We start from the raw sequence: 24,723 nt of genomic DNA, 5'->3' as shown, positions 1-24,723 counted from the left end.
ATAGATTTTAATCATATTTATTCTTTAACACAATATCTAGAACTGTCTATAATTCCTCTCTAATCATAATGCGTTTCAAGCCTTTTCGAATTGGCGTACTCTTGCATTGGCAACAATGCTCATATCAATCGAGCTAAGACTTAATCGGTGACTTTATTTGATTTTTACATTTATGATTCCAAATCGATTTTATCAAGAGTTTTTGTTCTTGATCCCGAAATAATTTTCTCAATCTATCCTAAGAAATTAAATATTTTATTTTTATTAAATTACATTGTTGCATTAATAATAATAATAATAATAATGAGATCCATAGTCTCACATGACATATGTAATCATGGACCTAGTATGCATAGTAGCATTCGATTTTATTTTATAAAATCCTTAACAAAGTTGAAAATTTTTTATTGAAAGCAAGTATAGATTTGATAATTATAGTATTCTTATTATATTTATGGGATGAATTTTAAAATTATACATTAATTTTAATTTAATGTGTAATTTGATACATGAATTTTAATTGTGGTTTAAATGCATACATAAAACTTTAATTTTGATTCAATCATTTTCATTTAAAAAATAGTCAATTTATTTTTATATTGGAAATATATAATTATATGTGTATGTAATATATAAACATAAAATAATGTTATATAAATAGTGTGTTAATAATTTGTGAGAATTTGATCAAATTAAAATTTCGTGTATAAAATTACATAAAATCAAAGTTTATGTATAAAATTACACATTAAACTATAATTTATGTATAGTTTTGAGATTTATCCTTATATTTATCTATATAATGTTAATATAGGTATAACGATAAATTTAACCCTTAATGTTTACTTCTTTTGTCATTTTGGTTTTATTCATTTTAGGTCATTTTGGCCCCAACCTATAAAATTTAGTTGAATTGCTTGCTCTTTGTGAAAAATTTGATTGAACTATTAAAATTTTAAGCATTTTATGTATATTTCATTGTTAATATGGATAAATTTTCTAAAATATTTTATGAACTTTTCTAATTTTGAATTTTTAAATTTTTGAATTTTTATGAATTATACATGGACTGCCACGTTAGTGGTCATATTAATACCGTTAAAATTTTTACAATTTAGTCATTTTTTGATCTAAAAGTAATCAATTTGACTAAATTTTAAATGTTGAGAGTCAAAATGGTAAAAAATAAAAAATCAAAATAACAAAAAAAAAGTGGACCCTAACTTGTTAGTTTTGTCTCGTAATGTGACACGTGGTATATTCTTATTCAACTCGTTCATTATCTAAGTAAATTGAGACAAAATAATAAATTAGATACCTAACAAAAAAATCTGGGTAAATTATATTTACTGTCATTAAATTATTAGTAAATTTACGTTTTAGTCACTTAATTTTAAAATGTTACAAAATAATCACTAAATTATTCAAAAGCTTTTACTTAAGTCATTAGGCTATTAAAGCTACTGTATGGCATTCTTTGTATGGGCAAAGCAATAAATATTTTTGAGGGGGGTCGGAATAAAGTTGTATATTTTTATGATAGCAAAAGTGAAATTTCACCATTTTAATAGCCTATATCTTTATAAATTTTAAAGGATTAAATTAAATTTTTTTCTCATTTTTGAGGGCCAAAGTGTAATTTTATCATATACTAATTTAAAATTTTTAAAATTAGAAAATGACTAAAGGTGAAATTTTCCATTTTAGGGGGCCCCGTTGGATCCGCCTCTACTTCTGTGTTCACAATCTGTAACAATCCAAAGCTCTTCTTTTTCTCTTCTATAGTTTAGTATTTTTTTTATTTTTATGAAACAACATTAAACGTTACGAAGTTGTAAATCAAAACTTTCGAATTGTTCAGTAACCATGTTTTAACTTTTTAAAGTTTAGTGACCAAAACGTAAACACACTAATAGTTTAGAGTCCTTGGATGCAGTTTACCCCAAAAAATACATACATGAAAAAAAACTATAAAATTAGGAGATTAAATTTATAATTAAGCCATAAAATAATAATAATAAACTTAATTAATCTCACAAATTACTCAAATCAAATATATTATAATTTTATCTTGCTTAAAAAACATAGTTATTCAAATTAGTCCAACTTTAACTCAATAATCATCAAAGCCTAAATTAATTATTTTCATATAGGTATATAAATTTTATTTCCTTTTCAATTCACTCAACCCCTTCCTCCTTTGCATGATCTTAGAAATTTTTTTTTTACTTTGAGCTTAGATATTTCTTGCTTTTTTCTTTTAGGGTTAAATTGTTATTTAGGGTCTAAAATTTTTTTAATCCGAGTTAGGCCCTGATTTGATAGTTGTTTCAAAGACTTGAATTAAGTAATTGTTCCACATGAGCTTGAACTTTTTTATTTATTTAAGTTAGTCATTGAAATTGACAATTATTCTCGTATTAAGAAACAAACTTAGTAACTGTTTTTACATTGGGGCCCGAACTTTAGACTTTTTAAGAACTAATGTTGACAAAAAAAATCTTAATGTGGGAATAATTAGCAAGTTGAGGGCCTAATTTGAAAAAAAAAGTTTAAGTCCCAAAAAAAGATTTAACCATTTCTTTTAAATTGAAAAAAATATATAAAGAAAAACAATTATCCATTTACACCTCCCATGGTTGCTTTTCAACTCACCCATCCCCTCCTTCCTCTGCATGAGCTTACATGTTTCATTAATACTGAATTTCACTGAAAAGAAAAGGTTCAAGAACGAAAATCCATGTGAGAGGCTGCGAGATAGTGAAAATGAAGTTACAAAAATCGTCAGTTTCAATAAACTGTTGTTAAAATCGAAGACGAAGATTAAGTGTAATTGGAGGAGAAGAAATGGTGTGCTGTCATTGTGGGAATCGTCGGCGACCCGTTGCTCGACACCTCATATAAACCCAGTACTTTACAAAAAAAAAAACTCCATTTCCCCATGCAAGCAAATGCAATAAAAACAAAAGGTTTTTATTTTTTCACTAACGTTTGTTTCCTTATATTTTGTTCTTATGGCATAAAGCTTTGAAATTTTTTGAATTTCTGTGGCTTTATCTTCTTTGGGATTTATCTGTAATTTTTCTCTGTTTTTGCCGATTCATTGAAGACAAGCCATATTTATGCAAAGGTTTAATTTTCTATAGCTTCAGCTTTGATCAGTCAAATCGTATCCTTTTATTATTCCTTTTATTATTTAAGTTTCTATCATCTCTTCTCAGCTTATGTAATCTCAACAATGGTGGGTGGTAGTTTTTTTTTTTTTCTTTATGCTGCTTCTCCTGATTTTTATTCTTGATTTTAATGATAATAGTAATGGATCGTCTCTTTGTTTAAGTCCAATTTTTTTCAACTTTTAATTTGTTTTCTTCTTGGAATTGAAGAAATTTGAGGGAGTTTAAGCTTGCTCTTTTTAGTTCAATACTCTTTTTTTGTCTCTAATTTTTTCTATCTCAAACTTTCAACTTGGTTCTTTAATTTTTCTTTCATTTTGTATTTAGATCTCAAATACTTTAAAAAAAAAAAAAACTCTTTTTTTCCCTTTTTTGGGAAGATATTCTATATTTTCTTATTATCCAAATAGAAAATCTGGGTCTTTTTTGATATTATTATGATTTATAGCCTTTCATTAGAAAATTAAGTTAGGAGCTTATTTATTTATTTTACATACAGCTTGTTTTGGAAGGTAATATAAAAAGCTTTGATTGTCTATGAAGACATTTAAATCATGGCATGCACTTATCAACAAAAGAAATGCTTTATATGAATTGGTAATTTTCAGTACTTTTTTTTTTCATTTTATTTCAGATTTTGAAAAGTTTCAAAGCTTTCTAATATTTATGATGTTGTTTGCAGGGAAAAATTGGATTTAAAATGAAGCAGCTTCCATTTATGGGAGTTATATGTATAGTTATGTTGTTCATTGTGTATAGAACCACAGTTTATCAATATCATAAGACTGAGGTAAATCAATTTCACTGGTTTTGATTTAGTTTTTAGTTCATTTACTTTCATGTTAGGATTTTGATTATTCAGAAAAAAAAAAATGGATTCACTTTGTGAGGCTATATTTTGATCTCTTGTAATTTGATATTTTGTTATTTTCAGATGGAAATGAAATTGTATCGATTCGAAATGGTGAAGGTAAGCTTGTTAATACTAGTATATTCCATGTCTAGGAGCTCATGGAACTTGAAAACTTAATGCGTGATCCTTAATTCATTAAGTGCTCTAATCAGTACTAAATTTGGTTGCAATTACCTCGTTGTCATTGTTTTCTTGATGGAAATGAAATTGTTTTGTTTCGAAATGGTGAAGGTAAGCTTGTTGATACCAGTATACTCCATGTCTATGAGCTCATAGAACATGAAAACTTGATGTGTAATCCTTAATTCATTAAGTGCTCGAATCAGTACTAAATTTGGTTGCAATAACCTCCTTGTCATTGTTTTCTCGATGGAAACGAAATTGTATCGTTTCAAAATGGTAAATATAAGCTTGTTAATACTAGTATACTCCATGTATGTGAGCTCATAGAACTTGAAAACTGAATGTGTAATCCGGTAAAAGTACCTTGGAGGCCTATGTTCTAGAAGTCAGATTATATTTTGCTCCTTTTACTCAAAAAATGAGCAAATTAGTCCCTGTACGTTAGTTCAAAGAGCAAATTGGTTCTTTTCATCTATTTGTACTGTTAAAAATTGGCGCGACTGACGGAATAACTAGACAATGATATGTGTACAGGGACCAGTTTTTAATAGTAGAAATTGATGAAATTTTTAACTGAATGACCAGTTTACTCTTTGATCTAATGTACAGGAATTAATTTGCTCATTTTTTTAGTAGAGATGCAATACAGGGGCCTTCATGGTAATCCTTAATTGATTAAGTGCTTGAATGGGTACTAAATTTTGTTGTGTTTTCCTTGTTATCATTGTTATCTTAGTTTATTTATTATGTTCATGGCTAGGATTATCAGCAGCCTTCAGGGAAATTGAGAAGTTTGCCTCGTGGTATCATGCAAGTGCGTTCAGATTTGGAAATAAGGCCACTTTGGATGAGTAGTAGTTCGCGACAGGTTTAATGACACTATTATTATCTGTTGGTTTTTTTTTTCTTTTCGTTATTGATGTGAAAGGGTCATATTGTTTTACATTTGTTCATGTTGTTGAATTAGTTGTTTTCTTATTACAGGCTAGTGTTAACACGAATAAGAACTTGCTGGCAATGCCAGTTGGTATCATGCAAAAAGAAAACGTTGACGATGTTGTGGAAAAGGTATTGCTTACTGTCCTTCTTAACTTTCAGATTCGATGAACTACACATTCTTTTTGCCTAATTTTGTTGAATTCAGTTTCTTGCAGCGAATTTTACGATTATTTTATTCCATTATGATGGCAATGTGGATGGATGGTGGGATCTTGATTGGGGTGACAAAGCCATTCATGTAGTAGCTCATAACCAAACAAAGTGGTAAAACTCGATGTTGCTTGAACTTGTGTGATCTCCTCGATTCAAAATATAACCCCTTTTCGTAGTTCAAGCAATAGGATAGTCGGGGAAATACAGTTTTATATCGGATTCTTCTGTCTTGGGTTATCTATGGCTTTATTGTATCCATATTCTTTCTATTGTAGTTACTCGATTGAATTGCCAAAACCAGTTATCGTTGTTGCTATTTTAGGTGGTTTGCAAAGCGCTTTCTACATCCCAATGTCGTGTCAATTTATGACTACATATTTCTCTGGGATGAAGATTTGGGGGTGGACCATTTCGATCCGAAAAGGTAATTTGTTTGTTTCATAATGACAAGAAAATAATTTCCTTTGAGGATAATCCGAATAGTTTGAATAATCAGCAATTCTTTCTTCTCCAGGTACCTACAAATTGTAAAGACAGCAGGCTTAGAGATTTCTCAGCCGGCTTTAGACCCGGATTCAACAGAAATACACCATAAAATCACTATACGTTCAAGAACAAAGGAGTTACATAGGTGAACGGCATGGTCTACGACAATTCATAAAAAACTTACATATTATTATTCTATACTTAAACGAGAAGTTTTGGCTAGCACAGGAGAGTCTACGAGCTCAGAGGTAAAACGAAGTGTTCAAAAGCAAGTGAGGGGCCACCATGCTCTGGGTGAGTTATGATATCATCGGATTTCTAGGTAGCATGATCGAATGTTCTTTTAGCAATTTTACGACAATTTGTCAAATTAATTGAAAAAAAGGGATATGCTTCCGTTTTCGTTTTCTGAACTATATCTGAGTTCCTCTGCTATGAGCCAGTAAAGCCATCGGTCATTTTCCGGTCACTGAGTACTAATATTTATCATTCATGTCACCTTTGTAGATTTGTGGAGGGAATGGCTCCGGTTTTCACGAGATCTGCTTGGTATTGTGCATGGCATCTTATACAGGTAATTTTTTATGTTGTCCATGTCTGTATGGAACTATAACGATGTCACTGTTGATTCTTTGCTTTGTTTTCTGCCTCGAATTTTCAATCTTTATCAATGCATGCATTGTTTTCTAACTAAGCCTTTCTTTGTGTCCTTTTTTCTTTTGCCCATTCAGAATGATCTTGTTCATGGATGGGGAATGGATATGAAACTAGGGTATTGTGCACAGGTAAGATTCGCTTTAAGCTATTTTAGTACTACTTTCCATTTTCCAACTACTCGTTCTTTTTGTTCATTTCCACGTTTCGTTCTTGTAAAACATATATTTCTGCAGACAGTTGGGAAATATAAAAGATTATTTACGCATGCTATAATATTCAGGGTGTTCGTTCGAAGAAGGTAGGTGTGATCGATAGTGAGTACATTGTACATAAGGGCATACAAAGTTTGGGTGGGAGCGGGTATCCCGCAACAAGGACAACCGTAAAGGTTCTACTTCGCCACCTTCATTCATATTTTTCTGAACTCTTTGGTAACATGTTTCTACAAGTTTATTTATTGCGGTCCTCGATGTAATTTGCTCATAAGCAGCATAGAGAATAGGTATTTGCTTCAAGGAGTCTTTGTCAACGATGCTAAACACCGAGTGCCTAAACCCGAAATTCCTTTCATTGTTAGCTGCCAACATTTGGCAAAGTAACCATATCATTGGTTTTTCGGTTCATCCTTATTTGTTTCTTTGAATAATTGGAAGCCTTTAATTCTTCCATCTCACTTGTTCTGCACTGAGTTTTTTCTTGTCATATCATCAAGGTTAAATACAAATACCGGCTCATCCGGGGAGTCATGCTGATCTAGATTACATATTTCACTTGCTTCCTTAATTGATTTTCCTTCCAATGTGCAGAGAAATGGGGCTTCGGGTTTTGATCTACGAACCCAGGTGAGATTATATTTCTTCAATCTACTCCCTTATACGAACAAAAGAAATGGCGTTGAACATTGTAGATTGGACCCTTATGCTATAAGAAAGTCCGATCTATATGGCACGATATTGCCGCCTGGCTTTAGACAATAACTCCTTGATAACCATATCAAGTAGTATAATGCATATTGTATCCATTAGATAAAAGAAAGATCGTTGGCACTCAATAGTAATTGCCTCAATACCAGACTTTTCTTGTTATGGGCTTCTTTGTCACCCAAGCAACCCTCGAATTTACAATGATTTGTTATATTCGAGCCGAGCCGAGTCCAAAATACTACTAAGCTCGAGTACGACATCTGTTCTAAGCTTGACGAACTCAAGTAGTTTGAGAGCATTAATGTCTCATTTACACTTCTAACTACCGCACAGATTCGGAGGCAATCAACATGGGAACTTGAAGTCTTTAAAGAGCGATGGAATCGAGCCGTGGAAGAAGACAAGAACTGGGTAGATCCATTTCTAAGGTATCAGAGCCGCAAAAAACAGACGTCAACACATTTACGTAGTTAGATATGTTTGATGGGTACTTGCACATAAGTAGTTCCTCACCCTTACTCTCATTTTAGACTACCTTCTGAATACGTAGAAACGTGTTTTACATTTACACACTGAGTCTGAGTAATTTATGTTTTATTATTAATTTTATTTTAATTTAATAATATTAGTTTTTTATGTTTTATTGTTAATTTAATTTTAATTTAATAATATGAGTTTTTCTTTCATAATGGTTTTTTTCGGAGTTTTTAATCGATTATTGTAGATAATATATGTTACCCAATTCAAAGGTTTAATTCACGATTTGGTATCTAAATTTTGTTTAATTACTTTTTTATACCTAAAAACTAACAACTTAAAAGAAAAAAGGGTTGGCCAATAAGAACCAATCAAAACTTAACATGTCATTTGATGACATGGCGCATTGACCAATGATATGCCATGTTGACCCACTCAAATTATCATGCCGCACAGCTTAAATCCGTGTCATGGGTTTGTCATTGGGTTGTTTAACCTTTAAAATCGAAAATTTCTTGTATTATTATTTTTTAACATTAGTAAATTTTTTCTCTTTTATTTGTAGTTTTTTCCAAAAAAAAGGGTTTTCACGTAAAACTTACATATTTTTATTATTTTACGATCATTCCTACTGTCATTATCGATGTATAGAATAACATTTCGGATCTCAAGTCTCGACTCTCGACACAAAAACTTTTTTATTTGAGAAAATAAAGATATTTTAGAGTTCGGGAGAAAAATTATGGGTTGATTGCATCGAATGAATAGATTTGATCGATAATCAAATTTTTTGTCCAGACTTATATAAGTCAAATTTTGAATAAAATTTTACGAAAATGCTTATCTAAGTTTATTATTTTTTGATAATCCATATTTTCAATTGTATTTGTCTTTTTTTTATGTTAATTATATTTAACATTATAGGGTTATCTAAATAATTAGATATTAATAGTTCATATGATGATATAATCATATTTAATACATATTCTCATGTTGATGATGATATTAATGTTTTTTTTAAATTTTTATGACCATTACAAATTTAGGAAGAAATTTTAGTGAATTATAAGAGGAGGGTAAAACATTAACAGAAACACAATAAACGCGGCTCGAACCTAAGTTTCACCTAGGACAATGAATACCTTGATCATTAGTCGAACCCACAGAGTTCAAAAAAATTTCTAATTGATTTCTAGTGCCAACATACGGGCCAACACATCAGGATGCCAACAGTTTCAGTCTCTAATTCTGTATTTCTAGTTGATTCAGTTCCATTATTAATTGAATTTAACTTCCATTAATCATATTAAATAGAATTTTAAATATTTTAATTGTTAATTAAATAAAATTTATTTTAACTCTGCTATAGTCATTTTATATATTCAATGTACTCTACGTATAAAAGAATACATAGAGTTGAATATAGTAAAATAAGAAATTGAATGATTTCATTAAAATTGTTTATTTGGAAATTTCTTGAAAAGATAATCATAAGTTCTTCTCTCCATCGGAACAATAGGAACATCATGCTCATTACTAAAGTTATTGAAGAGATGAAATATAATTAAAGTATATTTTTTATCGAGGTTGAATCGATCATCATCGGAAGAATTAGGTCAAAAATTAAGTTACATTTTGAAAAAAATACTACTTCCATCGAAGAGAAACAAATAAAAGGTTTTTATAAGAATTTTATAAAATCGAGAACGAAATTAATTGAACCAAAATAATTTTGATTAACCCCAAATTAAAATATCTAAATAATACATATTAAAAGTTAAAAATGAAAGCATAAAAACTTGATAAAATTATTTTTTTCAACTTTGATCCTGAAATTTTTACCCATATTATTCTCAAAACCTGACATTTTTTTTCTAATTTGTTCATAAATTTAGATTTTATTAAAATACAATGACGTGACATTTTAAGATTATGTAAATTATGACGTGACATTTTAAGATTATGTAAATTATCTCTTTAAATTTTTTATTTTTTAGGTGATGACGTAACAGAATCTAAGTTTAGAGACCAAATAAAGAAAAGTGATCAAGTTTCGGAATTAATGTAGGCAAAAAATTGAAGGACCAAATTATAAAAAAATTACCAAAATTAGGGACTAAATGTTATTTTATCCCAATAATTTCCAACACACGTTATAATAAATTCCACCCACATGCACTCCTCCGTTTTCTCTCTGCAAAACATACAAAGAGCCATTACCATTATATGCGAAGCCGATTTTTTCTCCTCTCTTTTTTCGTGATTTTCCTTTTCCCTTTAATTTGATCTATCAACATAAAATTTTCTCGCGGATTTACTCATTTTGTGATGATCTAAGGTGGTTTTTTTTTTTCATGATTTTAGTTTTTGATCTTCTGTTTCTTCATGTTGTTTCAGCGTATTTTTTTCTTTGTTGGTTTTTTCTGTTTGGTTCCCTAGAAATTCAGATAGAAAGAAAAGAGCATTAGTGATCCATACGGAAGAATTCATAAAAAAACTCATTGTTTTTTTATGGAGGTTAAGCTATGGAACGACAAGAGCGAGAGAGAAACTTACGAAAATTTCGCAGAGATTTACGCCATTACCAAAACAACAGAAAAGCTCGAAAAAGCATACATAAGAGATATCATTTCATCATCTACATACGAACCTGAATGTCAAAAACTCATTGCCCATTTCAAAACCCTAGCTTCCGCTCTCAAAGATACAATCCCCAGCATCGAACGCTTTGCAGACACGTACAAAATGGATTGCCCAGCCGCTTTATACCGTTTAGTAACCTCTGGAGTACCCGCCACGGTGGAACACCGTCGTGTTTCGACGGAAGGAACGGCTGCCTTTGTGGCGGAATGCGTACAAAATTTCATTACCGCCATGGATTCATTGAAGCTTAATATGGTGGCGGTCGATCAATTGCACCCGTTATTGACTGATCTTTCATTGTCGCTCAATAAACTTAGTATTTTGCCGGTTGATTTCGAAGGGAAGATGAAGGTGAGTCAATGGATTTTGATGTTATCGAAAATGGAGGCAGCAGATGAATTGAAAGAAGAACAAGCTAGACAATTACATTTTGATTTGGAATCTTCTTATAATTTGTTTATGGCAGCTTTGCCTAATCGTAGTATTGGATAAGTGATGAAGCTTGAGCTGCAGCAGCTTCAACCCAGCAATTCAGCTCAACCTAGTGATGCTTGAAATTTTGATCTGAAAATTTAATAAATCAGACATTTGTTTTTATTTTGGTCAAATTCTATGAAAGGTCTTTGTACCATGTATTTTTTTATCAATTTAGTCCTTTACTTATAATTTGATCATCTCTAGTCTTTACTTTTTAGAGCAGTTTAGGGTTAAAGTATGAAGGATATCCCTTCATTATAGGGATTGGATCAAATAAAAACTTGAAAATATCTTGAAAATAGTAACCTATATAACATTTATTGTATAAAAATATCTTGAAAATTATTCTTTTTCAATCACAGTTCAACTCGAAATAAAATATTTCATTTACAGAATCATAAGAACGTTTAAAATAATAACTTTGAATTTGGCTTGTTAAATCTATTTGAATTTGGCTTTATTTGATTCTTTTTAATAGTGTAGGGACTAAATTTGTCCATTTAATAGTAGAGAGACTAATTTGATCAAATCTCTATAATAGAGGGACCTCTTAGGTATATTCACCCAAAATTTTTCATTTGTTTCGATTTAGATCAAATTCTATAAAAGGTCTTTATACTATGTATTTTTGCATTTTAGTCATTTACTATAATTTTATCGGTCCTTTACTTTTTAGAAATTAATGTGTATTTTTAGTCTTAAATTAAATCTCTTTCGTTAATTCCATTGGAACCCAAACTTATACCAATCATTACTGATTGAGTATTAGTTCGATTGGCATAAACATTGTTGCCAATTAGGAGGACGTGGGTTCGAATGAGCTAAAACGCATTTTTCTCCTATTTATGGATTGAAGAGAGACTATGAGTAATTCTAAGCATTGTCTCAGAAAGAGCTGATATAATCAGAACATACAATGAAGTTGTTCATATTAGAACTTATTATATGTGTAACAAAATTAACTTCACTTTTAGTTATTTATTTTTTAGAACAACACATATCCTTTTGAATTCTATATAATTTGATCTTACCACAGGCAGAGAAGAAGAAAATTTACTATGTCAAATTTAAATGATACAAGAGAAGAGACGGCTACGTCTAGTCTAGTTATAGGTTTGTAAACTATATTCTAATCAAAGTCAAATAGAAGTAATTGCGGTAAGGTTAAAGCACATTATTCTAATCAACATCAAATAGAGGTAGTATACTTCTATACGGATTTCATTAATTGTGCAGCTTGTACACCATATCTTGCCACTTGTATTTTATTTTAACAAGAATTTTCGTCACATATCTCTAACAAATTCTACAAGTACTGTAGTATCATTTCATCAATACTAGAAATATAGTATACCATCTCATAACACCTCATTTCCAACGTCAAAAAAATAAAAATAAAACTATAAAAAGTTCATAATTAAAAAAAAAAAACATGAATACACATGGATTGTCATACGAGTTGTCATATTTAAAAAATTAATGTTTTAGTTAATATTCTCATTAAAATAACAACAATTGCAATTTTTTTTGAAAGGTTAACAGTAAAGTTTGGCTCTTTTTGAAAAGTTAACGACCAAATTTAGCTAAAAAAAAAAGAACGAAAGTCAAATTCATAAATATTAAAGACTAAATTTATCATTATGCCAATTAAATAATATTATTCAGGGATAATGTCACATTTGATACTTGAATATCAAGTACCACAATAAAACACGTATTAATAGTTCATGCATCACATTAGACATTTTCGAAGTACATGTATCATATTAGATGTTTTAGAAAAGTTAAAAATTCGAGTGCTACATTGAACATTTTTAAAGAATATTTTATAAAATATAATCATCTTATTTAAAGAAAAACTAAGAATATATTTGGATTCATATATCCAAAATTTATAATATAAAAAATAAAATGAATATTGTTATCCAAATTCAGATATATGAATTCCCGAGTTCGAATCACAAAGATTCAAAAATTTCGAATTCAAAAGTTGATAATACCAGTTAAAAAATATCCGAATCTGTAATATCCGAATCCGGAAAAAAAAAAATTGATCGGATGTTGAAAAAATAATATCACATATAAAGTATTTAATCATCACCATCATATCTTTTTCGTCTTTATGAGAGTTATGATAGTTGGCAACAATGGCAAAAGGATGACTAAAATGAGAATAATCGCAGCAATAATCGCTATACACGTCCATTTCCTCGACGCTTTTTGATGTTCGCGCGCTTCTTCGAGTTGTTCCGTACCTCGCCGGACGAACGAGCTCGCATGCGCGACGTTGCTCTCGATATCGTTCAATTGTTGACCTTGAGCCTCGACGAGTGCCGCCATGTCGAGGAAGATCTGGTGGAGCTCAATCAAGTTCTTCTCGATTTCCTTAACGGCGTCGTGTCGTTCTTGGATCTCGGATATCGTGTCCATGATTCGACCTCTTCCTTGTTCTTGAATCGCACGTTGAAGGAAACTTTCACTTTCGCCGCTTGAAATCAAGTTCTCGATCGTGTCTTCATCAGGTTTTTCGCCGGTGATCGTGAAATATCGACGTTCAACGGTTTCTTTATATTCCGATTGCATCCTTGCTCGTAAGCTTTGAAACTCGTCCATCATTACTTTCAATTTCTTGCCTAACCCGCTAACGACGGATGTTCGAGTCCGATCTGAAGATGAACCGGGTCCACAACCCGGAACATTCCGGCTCGCGGCGTTCGATTTTTCCAAGGCTTCAAGCTTCCCTTTAATGACTTTCACTCGTTTAAGAACCTGTTCCACATCAGAATCCATACGAGAACGTAATTGCTTCATTGTTTTAGCATTATGCGCCGTTTTACATTCTTCATTGGCTTCTTGCAGTGCTTTATAAAGCTTCTCAATGCCTTTCATGTCTTCTTTAACATTTTCAACATCTTCGAAGAACTTATCGAGATTAACCGTTTCATTGCCGGCTTCAATATCGTCCATATACGCTTGTTGTTTCAGGTCAGTATATTTCCTGAACGAACTTGAGATTAAATCGTTCATTTTGCCTCAATTTATTATTATTATTATTATTTTCCAATGAAAACAGGGTTTTCTTTTAATTTTGATGAAGTAAATCTAAAATTTATTTCTGAATTTGTAATAACGTCTTCTTTTTTCTTGGATTTGGGTCTTTCTTCCTCTTCATTGACTGCTAATTAGCAATCCTAAGAGGAAGATGAGGTGACCCAAAGGAGGAAAAAAAGACACTATCATCAATCAAGGGAAAAAACAAAAGGCTAATTTCCCTTTTATGTTTTGTAAGCAAAAGAAAATAGCTAATCTAAAAAAAGGCAAGGGCCATTTTTGTTTTTTTATTTCATTGGATTATCAAGATATAGCTTGGTTGACCTGGTCATCCCTTTTTCTATCCATTAATCACCCAAAGATTAAAAAAATAATAATAAGTGTAAAAGGATTTTTTTTAATACATTTTGATTGTTACGTAGTTGAGTGTAAAAAAAATAGGGCTGATTAAAAAAATAATTTATCATCTTTTATCCTATTAACACAAGAAAGCTCGTGTATATTCATAGTTTTCCTAAATAGTATAAAAAAACATTGTAAATTCAATTTGTTGATTTATTTTGTAGGTATTTTGATTGTCTTTACAGGTTGTGATAAAACAAATAATAATGTTTATTGTTGCTGAACCTCTACCAGTCACCAATAGTTTCTCTTAGTAAGTAGGTTGGCTATAGATACCAATAGTTTCTCTATCAGTCACCAATAGTTTCTCTATCAGTCACCAATAGTTTCAAATGGTGGGTTATTGTTGGTTTCTTAATTTGTTTAAGTTTTGATAATATTTTAAAATAATAAATGATTTCACGAGTCTATTTATACCATGTTGTTTTAAATTTTATATGATTTTTTTTATTTGTTTTCCATTGTTTTATAAGTTTCCACTTTTGAAAGTTTTTGTCTAGCATTGTACAAGTTTATTAATCTTATTTTTGCAAGTGATTTTAGGGATTATTTTGTCACTTTCCTTTCCAATTTGATGAATACTCGGCTCTTTTATCGATTCTACCCACTACTTTAGACCATTAAGGTCGATTTCTTTATCGTGATAAGTATTTGTAATCACTCCAAATATATCATGCTTAATTTGTGACAAATTCAATCGTCAACGTACCATAATTGTTTTATTAATGCAAAACATTTATCGTTTTGATAGAGCTTGTCTTCATCGCTAATAATGAGTATTTTTTCCCAAATAATATAACTCTATTTATAAATTTAATTAATAAACTTTCTTTTAAAATAATATGTAATTTTTAGGGTTTTTTCCATAGCCTTTATTTTTTTCTCAATTATTGTTTTTTTTTAATAAAACCGACAACTCAATGAACATTCATAAAAAATATATTTATCATAAAAAATACCTATTTACATATATTATGGTGTCCTTTGCTCTGACCAATGAAAATTCCACATAAAACTTCATGTAAAAGGATACCAATATTTTATATGGTTTATAATTAAATTTACATAAAAAATTGATATATAATTAATCTAATTTAAAATATAAAAATGAATAACTCAAAGTTTAAAGAGAACTTATTACCATTTATGGAGTAAAAATAATAATTTTTGAATTTTTGAAAATTTCATATTTATAATATTTTAAAAATATTTTTATTTTTTATAATTTTAAAGAATTATTAATTTTCAGAAATTTTAAAAAATTTAATTGAAAATGCAAAAGAACTTTTAATTTTTAATTTTTAAATTTTAAAACATTTTTATAATTATTTATGTACTTTTAACAAGTAAGGATTAACTTGACAAGAATAATAAATATTGAGACTAAAAAGTTATTTTACTTTTCTTTATAACAGCCACATGACCAATTCTATGGCAAAATTGACGGAGGGACCAAAACTTCTAAATAAAAATATAAAATTTAATATTTTAAAATTAAAATATAAGAACTAAATTTTAAATTTAAAAAGTAGAAAGATTTTTTGTTGACATTTAACATTGTTTTATCCTCAATAATAGGACGGCCCTACGTGCTATATGCCATTTTGACACCCAGCATGACCACTCAAACATGTTAATGTTTACATCATCAATTATGTGTCAATGTTACGTGCCACGTGTAATTTTATATATTTTTAAAGGATAAATTATATTAATAGTCACTTAATTATTAATATTTTCTTTTTAATATTTATCAAACTATTAAAAGTTATAAAATAGTCATTCAATTTTTTTTTTCTTTTGGTTACCTAACAATTTGAAATTTTTTTTTTAGTCATCAACCGTTAAATTACTAATGGAAATATAACATGACAGCTTTTAAAATTTGCATAATAATAACTTTAACCCTTAACATTTATACGTTGTGTCAATTTAGTATTGATTTCAAAAAAATTAGCTCTCAAAATTTACACATTATGTAATTTGTTGTTGTTTTTACAGCTCTAATTATATTTGTGACATTAAGAGTTAATTTTAAAAGGTTGGTAAAATATGAAAATTACTATCTTAGATTTTGGGTGTTCCTGTTTTTTTATATATTTCTGATCAAAGATAGTTGATAGATTTGCTTTTTTAGCATTTTAGGTGAAAATGTCACAAATAAAAGTAAATTTAAAAAAAAAAAAGACTAATTCATTGAGGGTTAATTTTTTTAGAATCAAAATAAATTGATACAATGTATAAATGTTGAGGATTAAAGTTACTATTATGCCAAATTTAAAACTGTCACATCATCTTTTCGTCAACCATTTAACAACCGGTGACCAAAAGAGAAAAATTTGAATAACTTGATGACCATTTTGTAACTTTTCATAGTTAGTTGACTAGGAAAAAAAACTTACTGGTAATTGGGTGACTACAAGTATAGTTAACCCTTTTTTAAACCCACCAGTAGTTGGGTGACTACCGGTAATTGGGTAAACTACATAAATGATCATCTAATTATTAGAAAATTTTTTGTTAAGTCACTCGACTTTAAAAATTACAAATTAGTCATCCAGCTTATCATTTTTTTTATATTATTTTAGTCCAAAAAAAATACTAATAATTTGCTAACTCATTCGTTAACTTCGTGATATGTATTTTTTTAATCATTATTTTTTCGCAAAATTTCCATGTCATTTAATAATTAATGGAAAAAAGCTAAACTATTTAAATGTTTCATATAATCAAAGAAAATATTATTTAACTTCGACAAGTTATAAACTATTTGAATATTTTCATTTAACTCATTAAACTATTCGAAATTTTTTTATCAAGTTACTGTACTATTAAGTTTCTTTTATTAAAAAGTTCGGCTAGTGAATTTCAAGTGACGATTTGACGATCGATGCGGTAGATCAACACCCATTAATGAGTAGAAGAACACACTTTAGATCCAAGTAGATACGAAGTTCAATGTTGGAGATCGAAAAAGAAAATTATTTGAAATTTAGTTTGCAGATTCGTGACATTTAAAGTTATTTCATAAAAAAAAAAACTAAACTGCAAAAGAGAAGGGAATGAAAGCTTTCAATTGATGCAGGTGGTGCAAACATAGAATGTTATATAACAACAGTTTTAACAACCCAACAACTTAAATGAAAATTTATGAATGGTTTAGTCACTATTTTGTAACTTTTTGATGTTAAGTGAACAAAATATAAACATACTAATAATCGAGTGACCTTAGATGAAATTTTTTCAATGATACTAAAACAGCGCCTTGTTTGGCCAGAAAAAAGGCAAATCAGTCAATTTCCAATTATTACGCTTTATAATTAAATAAACAATAATAAATTTAAAAAAACAAACGAGTACGGCCAACATAAGAATTAAATATAAAAATATAAAAGAGTACGGGCAAAAACTAAAAAAAAAAAGTTAAATTACACTTAAGGTCACTTAATTATTAGTAATTCTACGTTTTGGTCACTTAATTTTAAAAAGTTACAAAATTATCACTAAATCATTTAAAAGTTTCCATTTAAGTCACTTGGTTAGGCAGTTAAAATTTCTACTGTATAGCCTTCTTTGTTTGCACCACCTGCACTAATTGAAAACTTTCTTCCCCTTCTCTTTTATAGTTTAATTTCTTTTTCATGAAACAGTTTTGAAACATCACGAATTTACAAACCAAAATCTCAGATAGTTTTCTTCTTCGATTTTCGATACTAACCGTCAGATCAACTTGGATATAAGGTATGTTGTTTTACTCATCAATTGGTACCCACGATACCAATCGTTGAATCATCACTTCGAGCTCGCTAGCTGAACTTTTTAATAAAAAAATTTTATTAGTTTAGTAACTTGAATAAAAACTTTCAAATAGTTCAGTGTGGGGTATTCAAATAGTCGATCAGTTATTAACAGAATTGAATTAAAAAATATATTATATATAATATATATTATTTAATTTAATTAATTACTCGATTTCGAACCTAATTAACCAATAATCAAAATTTTAAAAAATCATTAATTGACTAAATTAAATCCGGCCACCGACCGATTAACTAAATTAAATCGATTCGATTGATTAATTCGATTTTAATTGAACTATGAACACCCTGATTTAATTATTTAAATAAACATATTTAAATAGCTTAATATCTATTTTATAATATTTTAAAGTTAAATGATTAAAATGTAAACTTCCTATAATTCTGATACAATGAGTGTAGTTTAACGAAAACATCCTACGGCTCTGATCTGATCAGAGCTTGTGACTGAGAATTTAATTTATGCGAATCCGACCATTTAGCTATAGTTACAGAAATTCGTTACTTCAAAACAAAAAGGAAAATTCGCCGACTTTTCCTCGGTGCTTTTTAATTTACAAAAATCCAAATTTTCCGTCTTTTCGCTTTTCTATGATAAATGATAAAATACTATTTTTTCCTGGAAATTTGATAAGAGAGAGAAATTTGTTTTTATTTATTTGTTTATTTATGTTGTTGAATAAATGATTCGCTGTTGAAGGGAAAGGGCGAATTTTTAAAAGTTGCGTTTTTTTTTTCTCGGGAACCAAACAGATTTTTCAGTGTGCAGCAAAATGGAAACGAAGTACATTGAGAGATCGAATAATATGACGAGTGAGAAAAGATGTTTGGATTCGAGTTCTGGAGATGAAGGACCTGATAGGAAACGACCTGCTCTCGCTAGGTTTTATCACTTTACTCTCTCATCTTTTCAGTATTTCAAAAATATTTTCAAATCAAACACTTTTTTTTTTGTGTGTGTGTGATTTTCTTGATGTAAAAAGAGAATGTATTTTATTGAACTCTTCAGTGAAGTGATATTGGAAAAAAAAAAAAGTTGTGCATGAGAAGTTGGATTTCTTTATAAAAAAAAAGTAATAATTTTGGATTATTTTAATTATAATTTTTTTTTTCAAATAAGTTGAGTAGAGAGAAAAAGGTGATGATCATTGTTTTTATGTGAGTGTTTTCTTTATGGGTGTTAGTATAAAGTTGCAGTATCTTAACCTACAAAGCTTTACTAAACTGAAAAAAAAAATCCATGGCTTTCTTGCTTATGTATATATGCATGCATGCATGTATATATATATACATTTTTGTTTTGTTAACATAAAATCTTTGACCTTAATGCAGTGTGATTGTTGAAGCTTTGAAGGTGGATAGTTTACAGAAACTATGTTCATCATTGGAACCTATTCTCAGAAGAGTTGTAAGATTCTGGATTTTTTTTTTGGTTAAATCAGTTTTTGGGTTTAAACTTTGGCAACTTTTCTCATATTGAAGCCTGAACAGGTTTTTCGGTCCAAGTTAGGCTCTGTACTTGCTAATTGTTCCCATATTAGGGCTTGAATTTTTTTTTATCCAAGTTAGTCTCTGAAAATCCTAAAGCTCAGGTCCCAATGTAGGAAACATGCCAAGTTCAGGGCTTAACATGAACAAAAAAAAAAATTCAGTCCTAAATAGTGATTTAACACTTTCTTTTATTTATTTAACTTCGTACTTAGTTCATGTTCTAATTTGGTACATGTAATGTGAGCAGGTTAGTGAAGAAGTGGAACGTGCGTTAGCCAAATTAGGCCCTGCAAAACTTACTACTAAGTATGTAAAATGGTTTTGCAAAATTTCATTATGTGTTTCCACTTCTATTGTGCTTATGATAATATTTTTGTTTGTTGTAATTGCTAATATGAACTCTTTGTTTATTCTCCTTAGATTTTGTAATAATATTGAAGAAAATGTTTTTAATACTTCTGGAAGTTTTTCTTTTCACCTTTTCTTTTTATGGGTAAAACTATCATGTAGGCCCTGTACTAGGAGTCAGATTGTATTTTTCCTTATTTATTAAAAAAATGAGCAAATTAATCTTGGTGTATTAGATTAATGAACAAATTGATTTTTTTCTGTTTTTACTGTTAAAAACTGGAGTTGCTGACAAAATAACTAGAAAGTTACATCACGTGTACCTTATTCTTAAATGATGTCCAGGGACTAATTTGCTCAATTTTTTGAATAGAGGAAACAAAATGCAATCTAACTCCTAGTACAAGGGTTTCTATAGTACTTTTACCCTGTTTTTGGTCATTGATAAACTTCCATGATGATTTACTCCTAAATAATGAAGAAGAGTTTTTGGAGGTACACTGGTGTGTACTTGTGTATTTTGTTTGTTTTTTCTTGTATGTATCCATTACTGTTGTGCTTGTGATGACTCATAACATTATTGTCTATTAGACTTTGTGGTCCTTTATTGCTTTCAATTTAAGATACCATGTTCTGCACATATTTTATTTGACAAGGTTGTATTATATGTGTCCAAATACATTTATGATTGCCTCTCTTGAGTCTCGATTGACTGTAATTGATCCGTTTTCGTGTTGCCATTAGTGTGTTTTTGCGAAGTTGTGATAATGGTGCCTTGTGTTTTTGTTTACACAATGCAGGTCTTCCCCTAAACAGATTGAAGGGCCTAATGGAAGAAATTTACGGCTGCACTTTCGATCTGGGTTGTCCCTTCCTCTTTTTACTGGAGGGAAAGTTGAAGGACAACAGGGTGCTGCTATAGATATTGTTTTGATCGATGCAAACACGGGACACGTCGTTACATCAGGTCCAGAGTCTTCTTTGAAACTAGATGTTGTGGTGCTTGAGGGTGATTTCAACAACGAGGATGATGATAATTGGACTGAAGAAGAATTTGATAGTCATGTTGTTAAGGAACGTGACGGGAAGAGACCATTACTAACCGGAGATCTACAGGTGGTGTTGAACAAAGGTGTAGGAACACTAGGGGAGCTATCGTTTACCGATAACTCGAGCTGGATTAGGAGCAGGAAATTCAGGTTAGGTCTAAAGGTTGCTTCTGATTGTTGTGAAGGCTTCCGTATTCGTGAAGCAAAAACCGATGCTTTCACTGTTAAGGATCATCGAGGAGAACGTAAGTTCTTAACTTTCGTTGTTTCTAAAGTTGTTTGAGAGTCGGTAAATCGTTACAATTTCATTCTTTTTCATTAACAGTATATAAAAAACACTATCCACCCGCATTAAACGATGAGGTTTGGAGATTAGAGAAGATTGGTAAAGACGGGTCATTTCACAAGAGGCTTAATAAAGCTGGAATTTTCACAGTTGAAGACTTCTTACAGCTCGTGGTTAGGGACTCGCAGAGGCTGAGAAACGTAAGTGTTTCTATCTGTAAATCACTCGTAAATATTTTGTTGTTCCGTTTGTAACTGATTTTCGATCCGTTTCTTGTAGATACTTGGAAGTGGAATGTCTAACAAGATGTGGGATATTCTAGTGGAACATGCGAAAACTTGTGTTCTAAGCGAGAAACTTTATGTCTATTACCCCGATGACGCGAGAAGTGTCGGCATAGTCTTCAACAACATCCACGAGTTGAATGGCTTAATCGCTAATGGACAGTTTTATGCATCTGATTCACTTTCCGATGATCAGAAGGTAAAGAAACTTGCCGGTTTTGATATACTTTGTGAGAAAACTTACAATCGTTACAATCTTGTAGGTTTATGTGGATATCTTGGTGAAGAAGGCATACGAAAATTGGATTCATGTTATAGAGTATGATGGCAAGTCCTTATTAGGATGTAACGAAGATGATAGTTCGGATACTTGCCGAGCCAAACTTCCGATGGATCTGCATACAAGTTCGACTAGTCAACAACAGATTCTACCGACTCTGTCAGTTCCAGTTCCTACAGAGCAGCCTTCTATGGATTCCGATCTAGTTGTCAGAGGTATAAAGTTCCCGGTTTTTTTCAAACTAATTTGAGTACATACCGTCTTGTAGCCATGCTTGTTATTGATCATGTTCTCCATTTTTCTAGGTTATGACGATAGTATGGCAGGTAGATTAACGAATGAACTGCAAAACGTACACCTTAATGCCGCGATTCCGTTAAATGGTGCTTCATTCCCTCTACAAAACCCATTGGTCAACGATGATGAACTAGTCCATGGTCCATCTCAGTCGACCGTGCGAGGTTTCAATAATGTTGGCACTTCGAATATTCCTAAAGGAGTTGAGGATTTCTTCTCGGAGGACGAGGAGATGAGAATGAGAAGTAACAACGAGATGCTAGAAAACGAAGATATGCAGCATTTGATTCGTATATTTAACATGGGAAATCAAGATCACATTCCGTTTAATGCTTCCGACGATAGCCATCCTTATTCCTCAACATATATGCCCCCTACCTTGGCTTTGAATTACGGTTTTGATAACGAAACTTCTTCTTCATCCGGAAAAGCTGTAGTCGGGTGGCTCAAGTTAAAGGCAGCTCTTCGATGGGGTATCTTTACTCGGAAAAAGGCTGCCGAAAGGCGTGCACATCTTATTGAGCTCGATGATTTATAAATGTAACCTATCCCGATACAATGTTAATAATCTCCTTTCCATCTCCCTGCTCGTGTCTAACATAAATCCGATCCAACCCAACCGAAGACTCAATAACCGGAGTTTTGCTCTTTGAGATCTTGTATTGCGTCAATTCTAACTTTGTCATCCAGCTTCCATAATAATTGGCAGGGTTTTGGTTTGGGACCGTCTTAACACCGGAAGCTCGAAATGTTATTGAGGGGAACGTGTTCCGGCATCAGTTGAAGTTGCCGGTGTAACATATGTAACTACTTAAGATGACTAGCATCTTTGCTCTGTAATTTATGCCACGTGTACAAGTTTATAAATCTAATGTTAGTGGTAGTGATGACATTGTATCAGCTTAATGAATGTAACTATGTTTTTATTTAACCCTTCAGGTTTTTTTCGATAAAATTAAGAATTAGATTATATTTTGTTCTCTCTACTAAGAATTAGCTTTTCTATTAAAAAGTTTTATCTATATTTATTGTTAAAAATTTGTCATTTTATGTGATCATAAAGAATAAGTGACATGCCACGTGTTATTATTTGGTTATTCTTTTAGTAATATCGGTTTTTAACGGTAGAAATGAATGAAATTTTTAACAATAAGTAGGGGTGAGCAAAACTCAATTAGAACAAATCGAAAAAAATCGAATTTCGAGTTAATCGAATTGAGTTATTCAAGTCAACTCAAATAAGTAATTCGAGTTTGAGTTGTGTTGAATTTTGACAATTTGAATAACTGATACTGTCAATTTTAAAAAATGAACAAATTGGTTTCTCTTTAAACAAAAATTACAAAAAAAATTGTAAAATAACTTTCAAAATTTTAAAATATTTATAAAATTCCAAAATTTATATATTTTAAAAATTATAAAATTTTTAAAAGATTTTAAAGAATATATAAAGAAAGTTAATTTTTTAAAATTTTTAAAATAATAATTTTAGGACCTAAATAGTTAATTAGTAATTTGGCACCTAATACAGGGACATAAATAGTATTATTACTGTTTTCTCTCTTTGTGTTTAACTGTGGTTCATAAGATCTTGAGAAGGCCATAAGCGGCAATTTGACAGCATAGGGAGTTAAACGAAAATTTTTTATTGCAACTGAATGACCAAAATGTAAACTTCTTAATAATGTAGTGACATCAGGTGTAATTTATCCTAAAACTAAAGCAGTGCGTGCCCACAAATGCCACCGACACCTTTAGACATTTCCCAGGCCTTTAACAGTTGTATGGATGGGTACAGAACAATGAAATTACTTGGCAGTATTAGTTAATGAAATTCAAGCAATGGAGGTTGGTATGATTGAGGAATACGGACAGCACGATGGTGGCTGCAATCTGGTCCCCGTCGCCGACGGCGAGTTTTTCATTTATGATATATCCTTTCCTTTTCGGTTAGTACATATCTCTGCATGCCTTTCTCTTAGGGTCGTTTTCTGTCTCTGATTATACATAGAAAAACGTGAAGGACCCGAGAATTTGACCCGAATCACTAACCTGGTTGGAGAATCACTAACCTGGTTGGACAATCCGGTAGGTCGTATTGGAAAAAAAATCGCCGTTGCCGGGGATCGAACCCGGGTCGCCCGCGTGACAGGCGGGAATACTCACCACTATACTACAACGACTGTCTTGACCACATGCTAATGTAATACAAATTTATGAAATTACAATTTTTGGAAAGGTTAAATTCTGCTATTAGTCCTTATACTTTGTGAAAGTTGTGGATTTAATTCTTGTACTTTTATTTGATCAATTTTAGTCCCTGTAACTTTTGAACTGGTCAATTTTGGTGTAACCCAAACAGTAACAATTAAATCTGTTTGTTTAAGTTCAAT

General features: G+C 30.6%; 4 protein-coding genes and 1 non-coding gene across 8 annotated transcripts; 3 read left to right on the top strand and 2 right to left on the bottom strand.

Annotated features, from left to right (window-relative positions):
* Positions 1–2,608: 2,608 nt before the first annotated feature.
* LOC108480327 (uncharacterized) lies at positions 2,609–8,050 on the top strand. 4 transcript variants are annotated; one of them, XM_017783279.2, is made up of 15 exons: positions 2,609–2,969; positions 3,673–3,770; positions 3,856–3,963; positions 4,108–4,143; positions 4,970–5,077; positions 5,194–5,277; positions 5,354–5,472; positions 5,684–5,785; positions 5,876–5,992; positions 6,076–6,141; positions 6,355–6,421; positions 6,579–6,632; positions 6,785–6,892; positions 7,311–7,346; positions 7,761–8,050. In XM_017783279.2, the coding sequence occupies exons 2-15, from the start codon at positions 3,711–3,713 to the stop codon at positions 7,899–7,901; spliced, it is 1,206 nt and encodes a 401-aa protein (XP_017638768.1). In that variant the 5' UTR covers positions 2,609–2,969; positions 3,673–3,710; the 3' UTR covers positions 7,902–8,050. The 4 variants fall into 4 exon arrangements, with proteins under 4 accessions (XP_017638768.1, XP_017638767.1, XP_017638770.1 ...); XM_017783278.2 differs by having other exon boundaries at positions 2,609–3,130; XM_017783280.2 differs by lacking the exon at positions 2,609–2,969 and adding an exon at positions 3,223–3,241.
* A 2,050-nt stretch (positions 8,051–10,100) lies between these two features.
* Positions 10,101–11,054, top strand: LOC108481127 (vacuolar protein sorting-associated protein 28 homolog 1-like). Its single transcript, XM_017784293.2, has one exon. The coding sequence runs from the start codon at positions 10,416–10,418 to the stop codon at positions 11,037–11,039; it is 624 nt and encodes a 207-aa protein (XP_017639782.1). The 5' UTR covers positions 10,101–10,415; the 3' UTR covers positions 11,040–11,054.
* A 1,781-nt stretch (positions 11,055–12,835) lies between these two features.
* On the bottom strand, positions 12,836–14,275 carry LOC108481126 (syntaxin-124-like). Its single transcript, XM_017784292.2, has one exon. The coding sequence runs from the start codon at positions 14,049–14,051 to the stop codon at positions 13,128–13,130; it is 924 nt and encodes a 307-aa protein (XP_017639781.1). The 5' UTR covers positions 14,052–14,275; the 3' UTR covers positions 12,836–13,127.
* A 4,510-nt stretch (positions 14,276–18,785) lies between these two features.
* LOC108480708 (calmodulin-binding protein 60 B-like) lies at positions 18,786–23,292 on the top strand. The gene is made up of 8 exons (XM_017783787.2): positions 18,786–19,178; positions 19,628–19,703; positions 20,034–20,092; positions 20,935–21,428; positions 21,509–21,669; positions 21,749–21,952; positions 22,017–22,248; positions 22,339–23,292. The coding sequence occupies exons 1-8, from the start codon at positions 19,069–19,071 to the stop codon at positions 22,866–22,868; spliced, it is 1,866 nt and encodes a 621-aa protein (XP_017639276.1). The 5' UTR covers positions 18,786–19,068; the 3' UTR covers positions 22,869–23,292.
* Positions 23,293–24,441: 1,149 nt separating this feature from the next.
* On the bottom strand, positions 24,442–24,513 carry TRNAD-GUC (transfer RNA aspartic acid (anticodon GUC)). Its single transcript has one exon. It is a non-coding gene; the product is annotated as a tRNA-Asp (tRNA).
* Positions 24,514–24,723: the final 210 nt, after the last annotated feature.

This window comes from Gossypium arboreum, chromosome 6, assembly GCF_025698485.1.
Source record: "Gossypium arboreum isolate Shixiya-1 chromosome 6, ASM2569848v2, whole genome shotgun sequence".
NCBI lineage: Eukaryota > Viridiplantae > Streptophyta > Magnoliopsida > Malvales > Malvaceae > Gossypium > Gossypium arboreum.
Note: the sequence above shows the minus strand (reverse complement) of the source record. Positions and strands in the feature narration are given on the sequence as shown.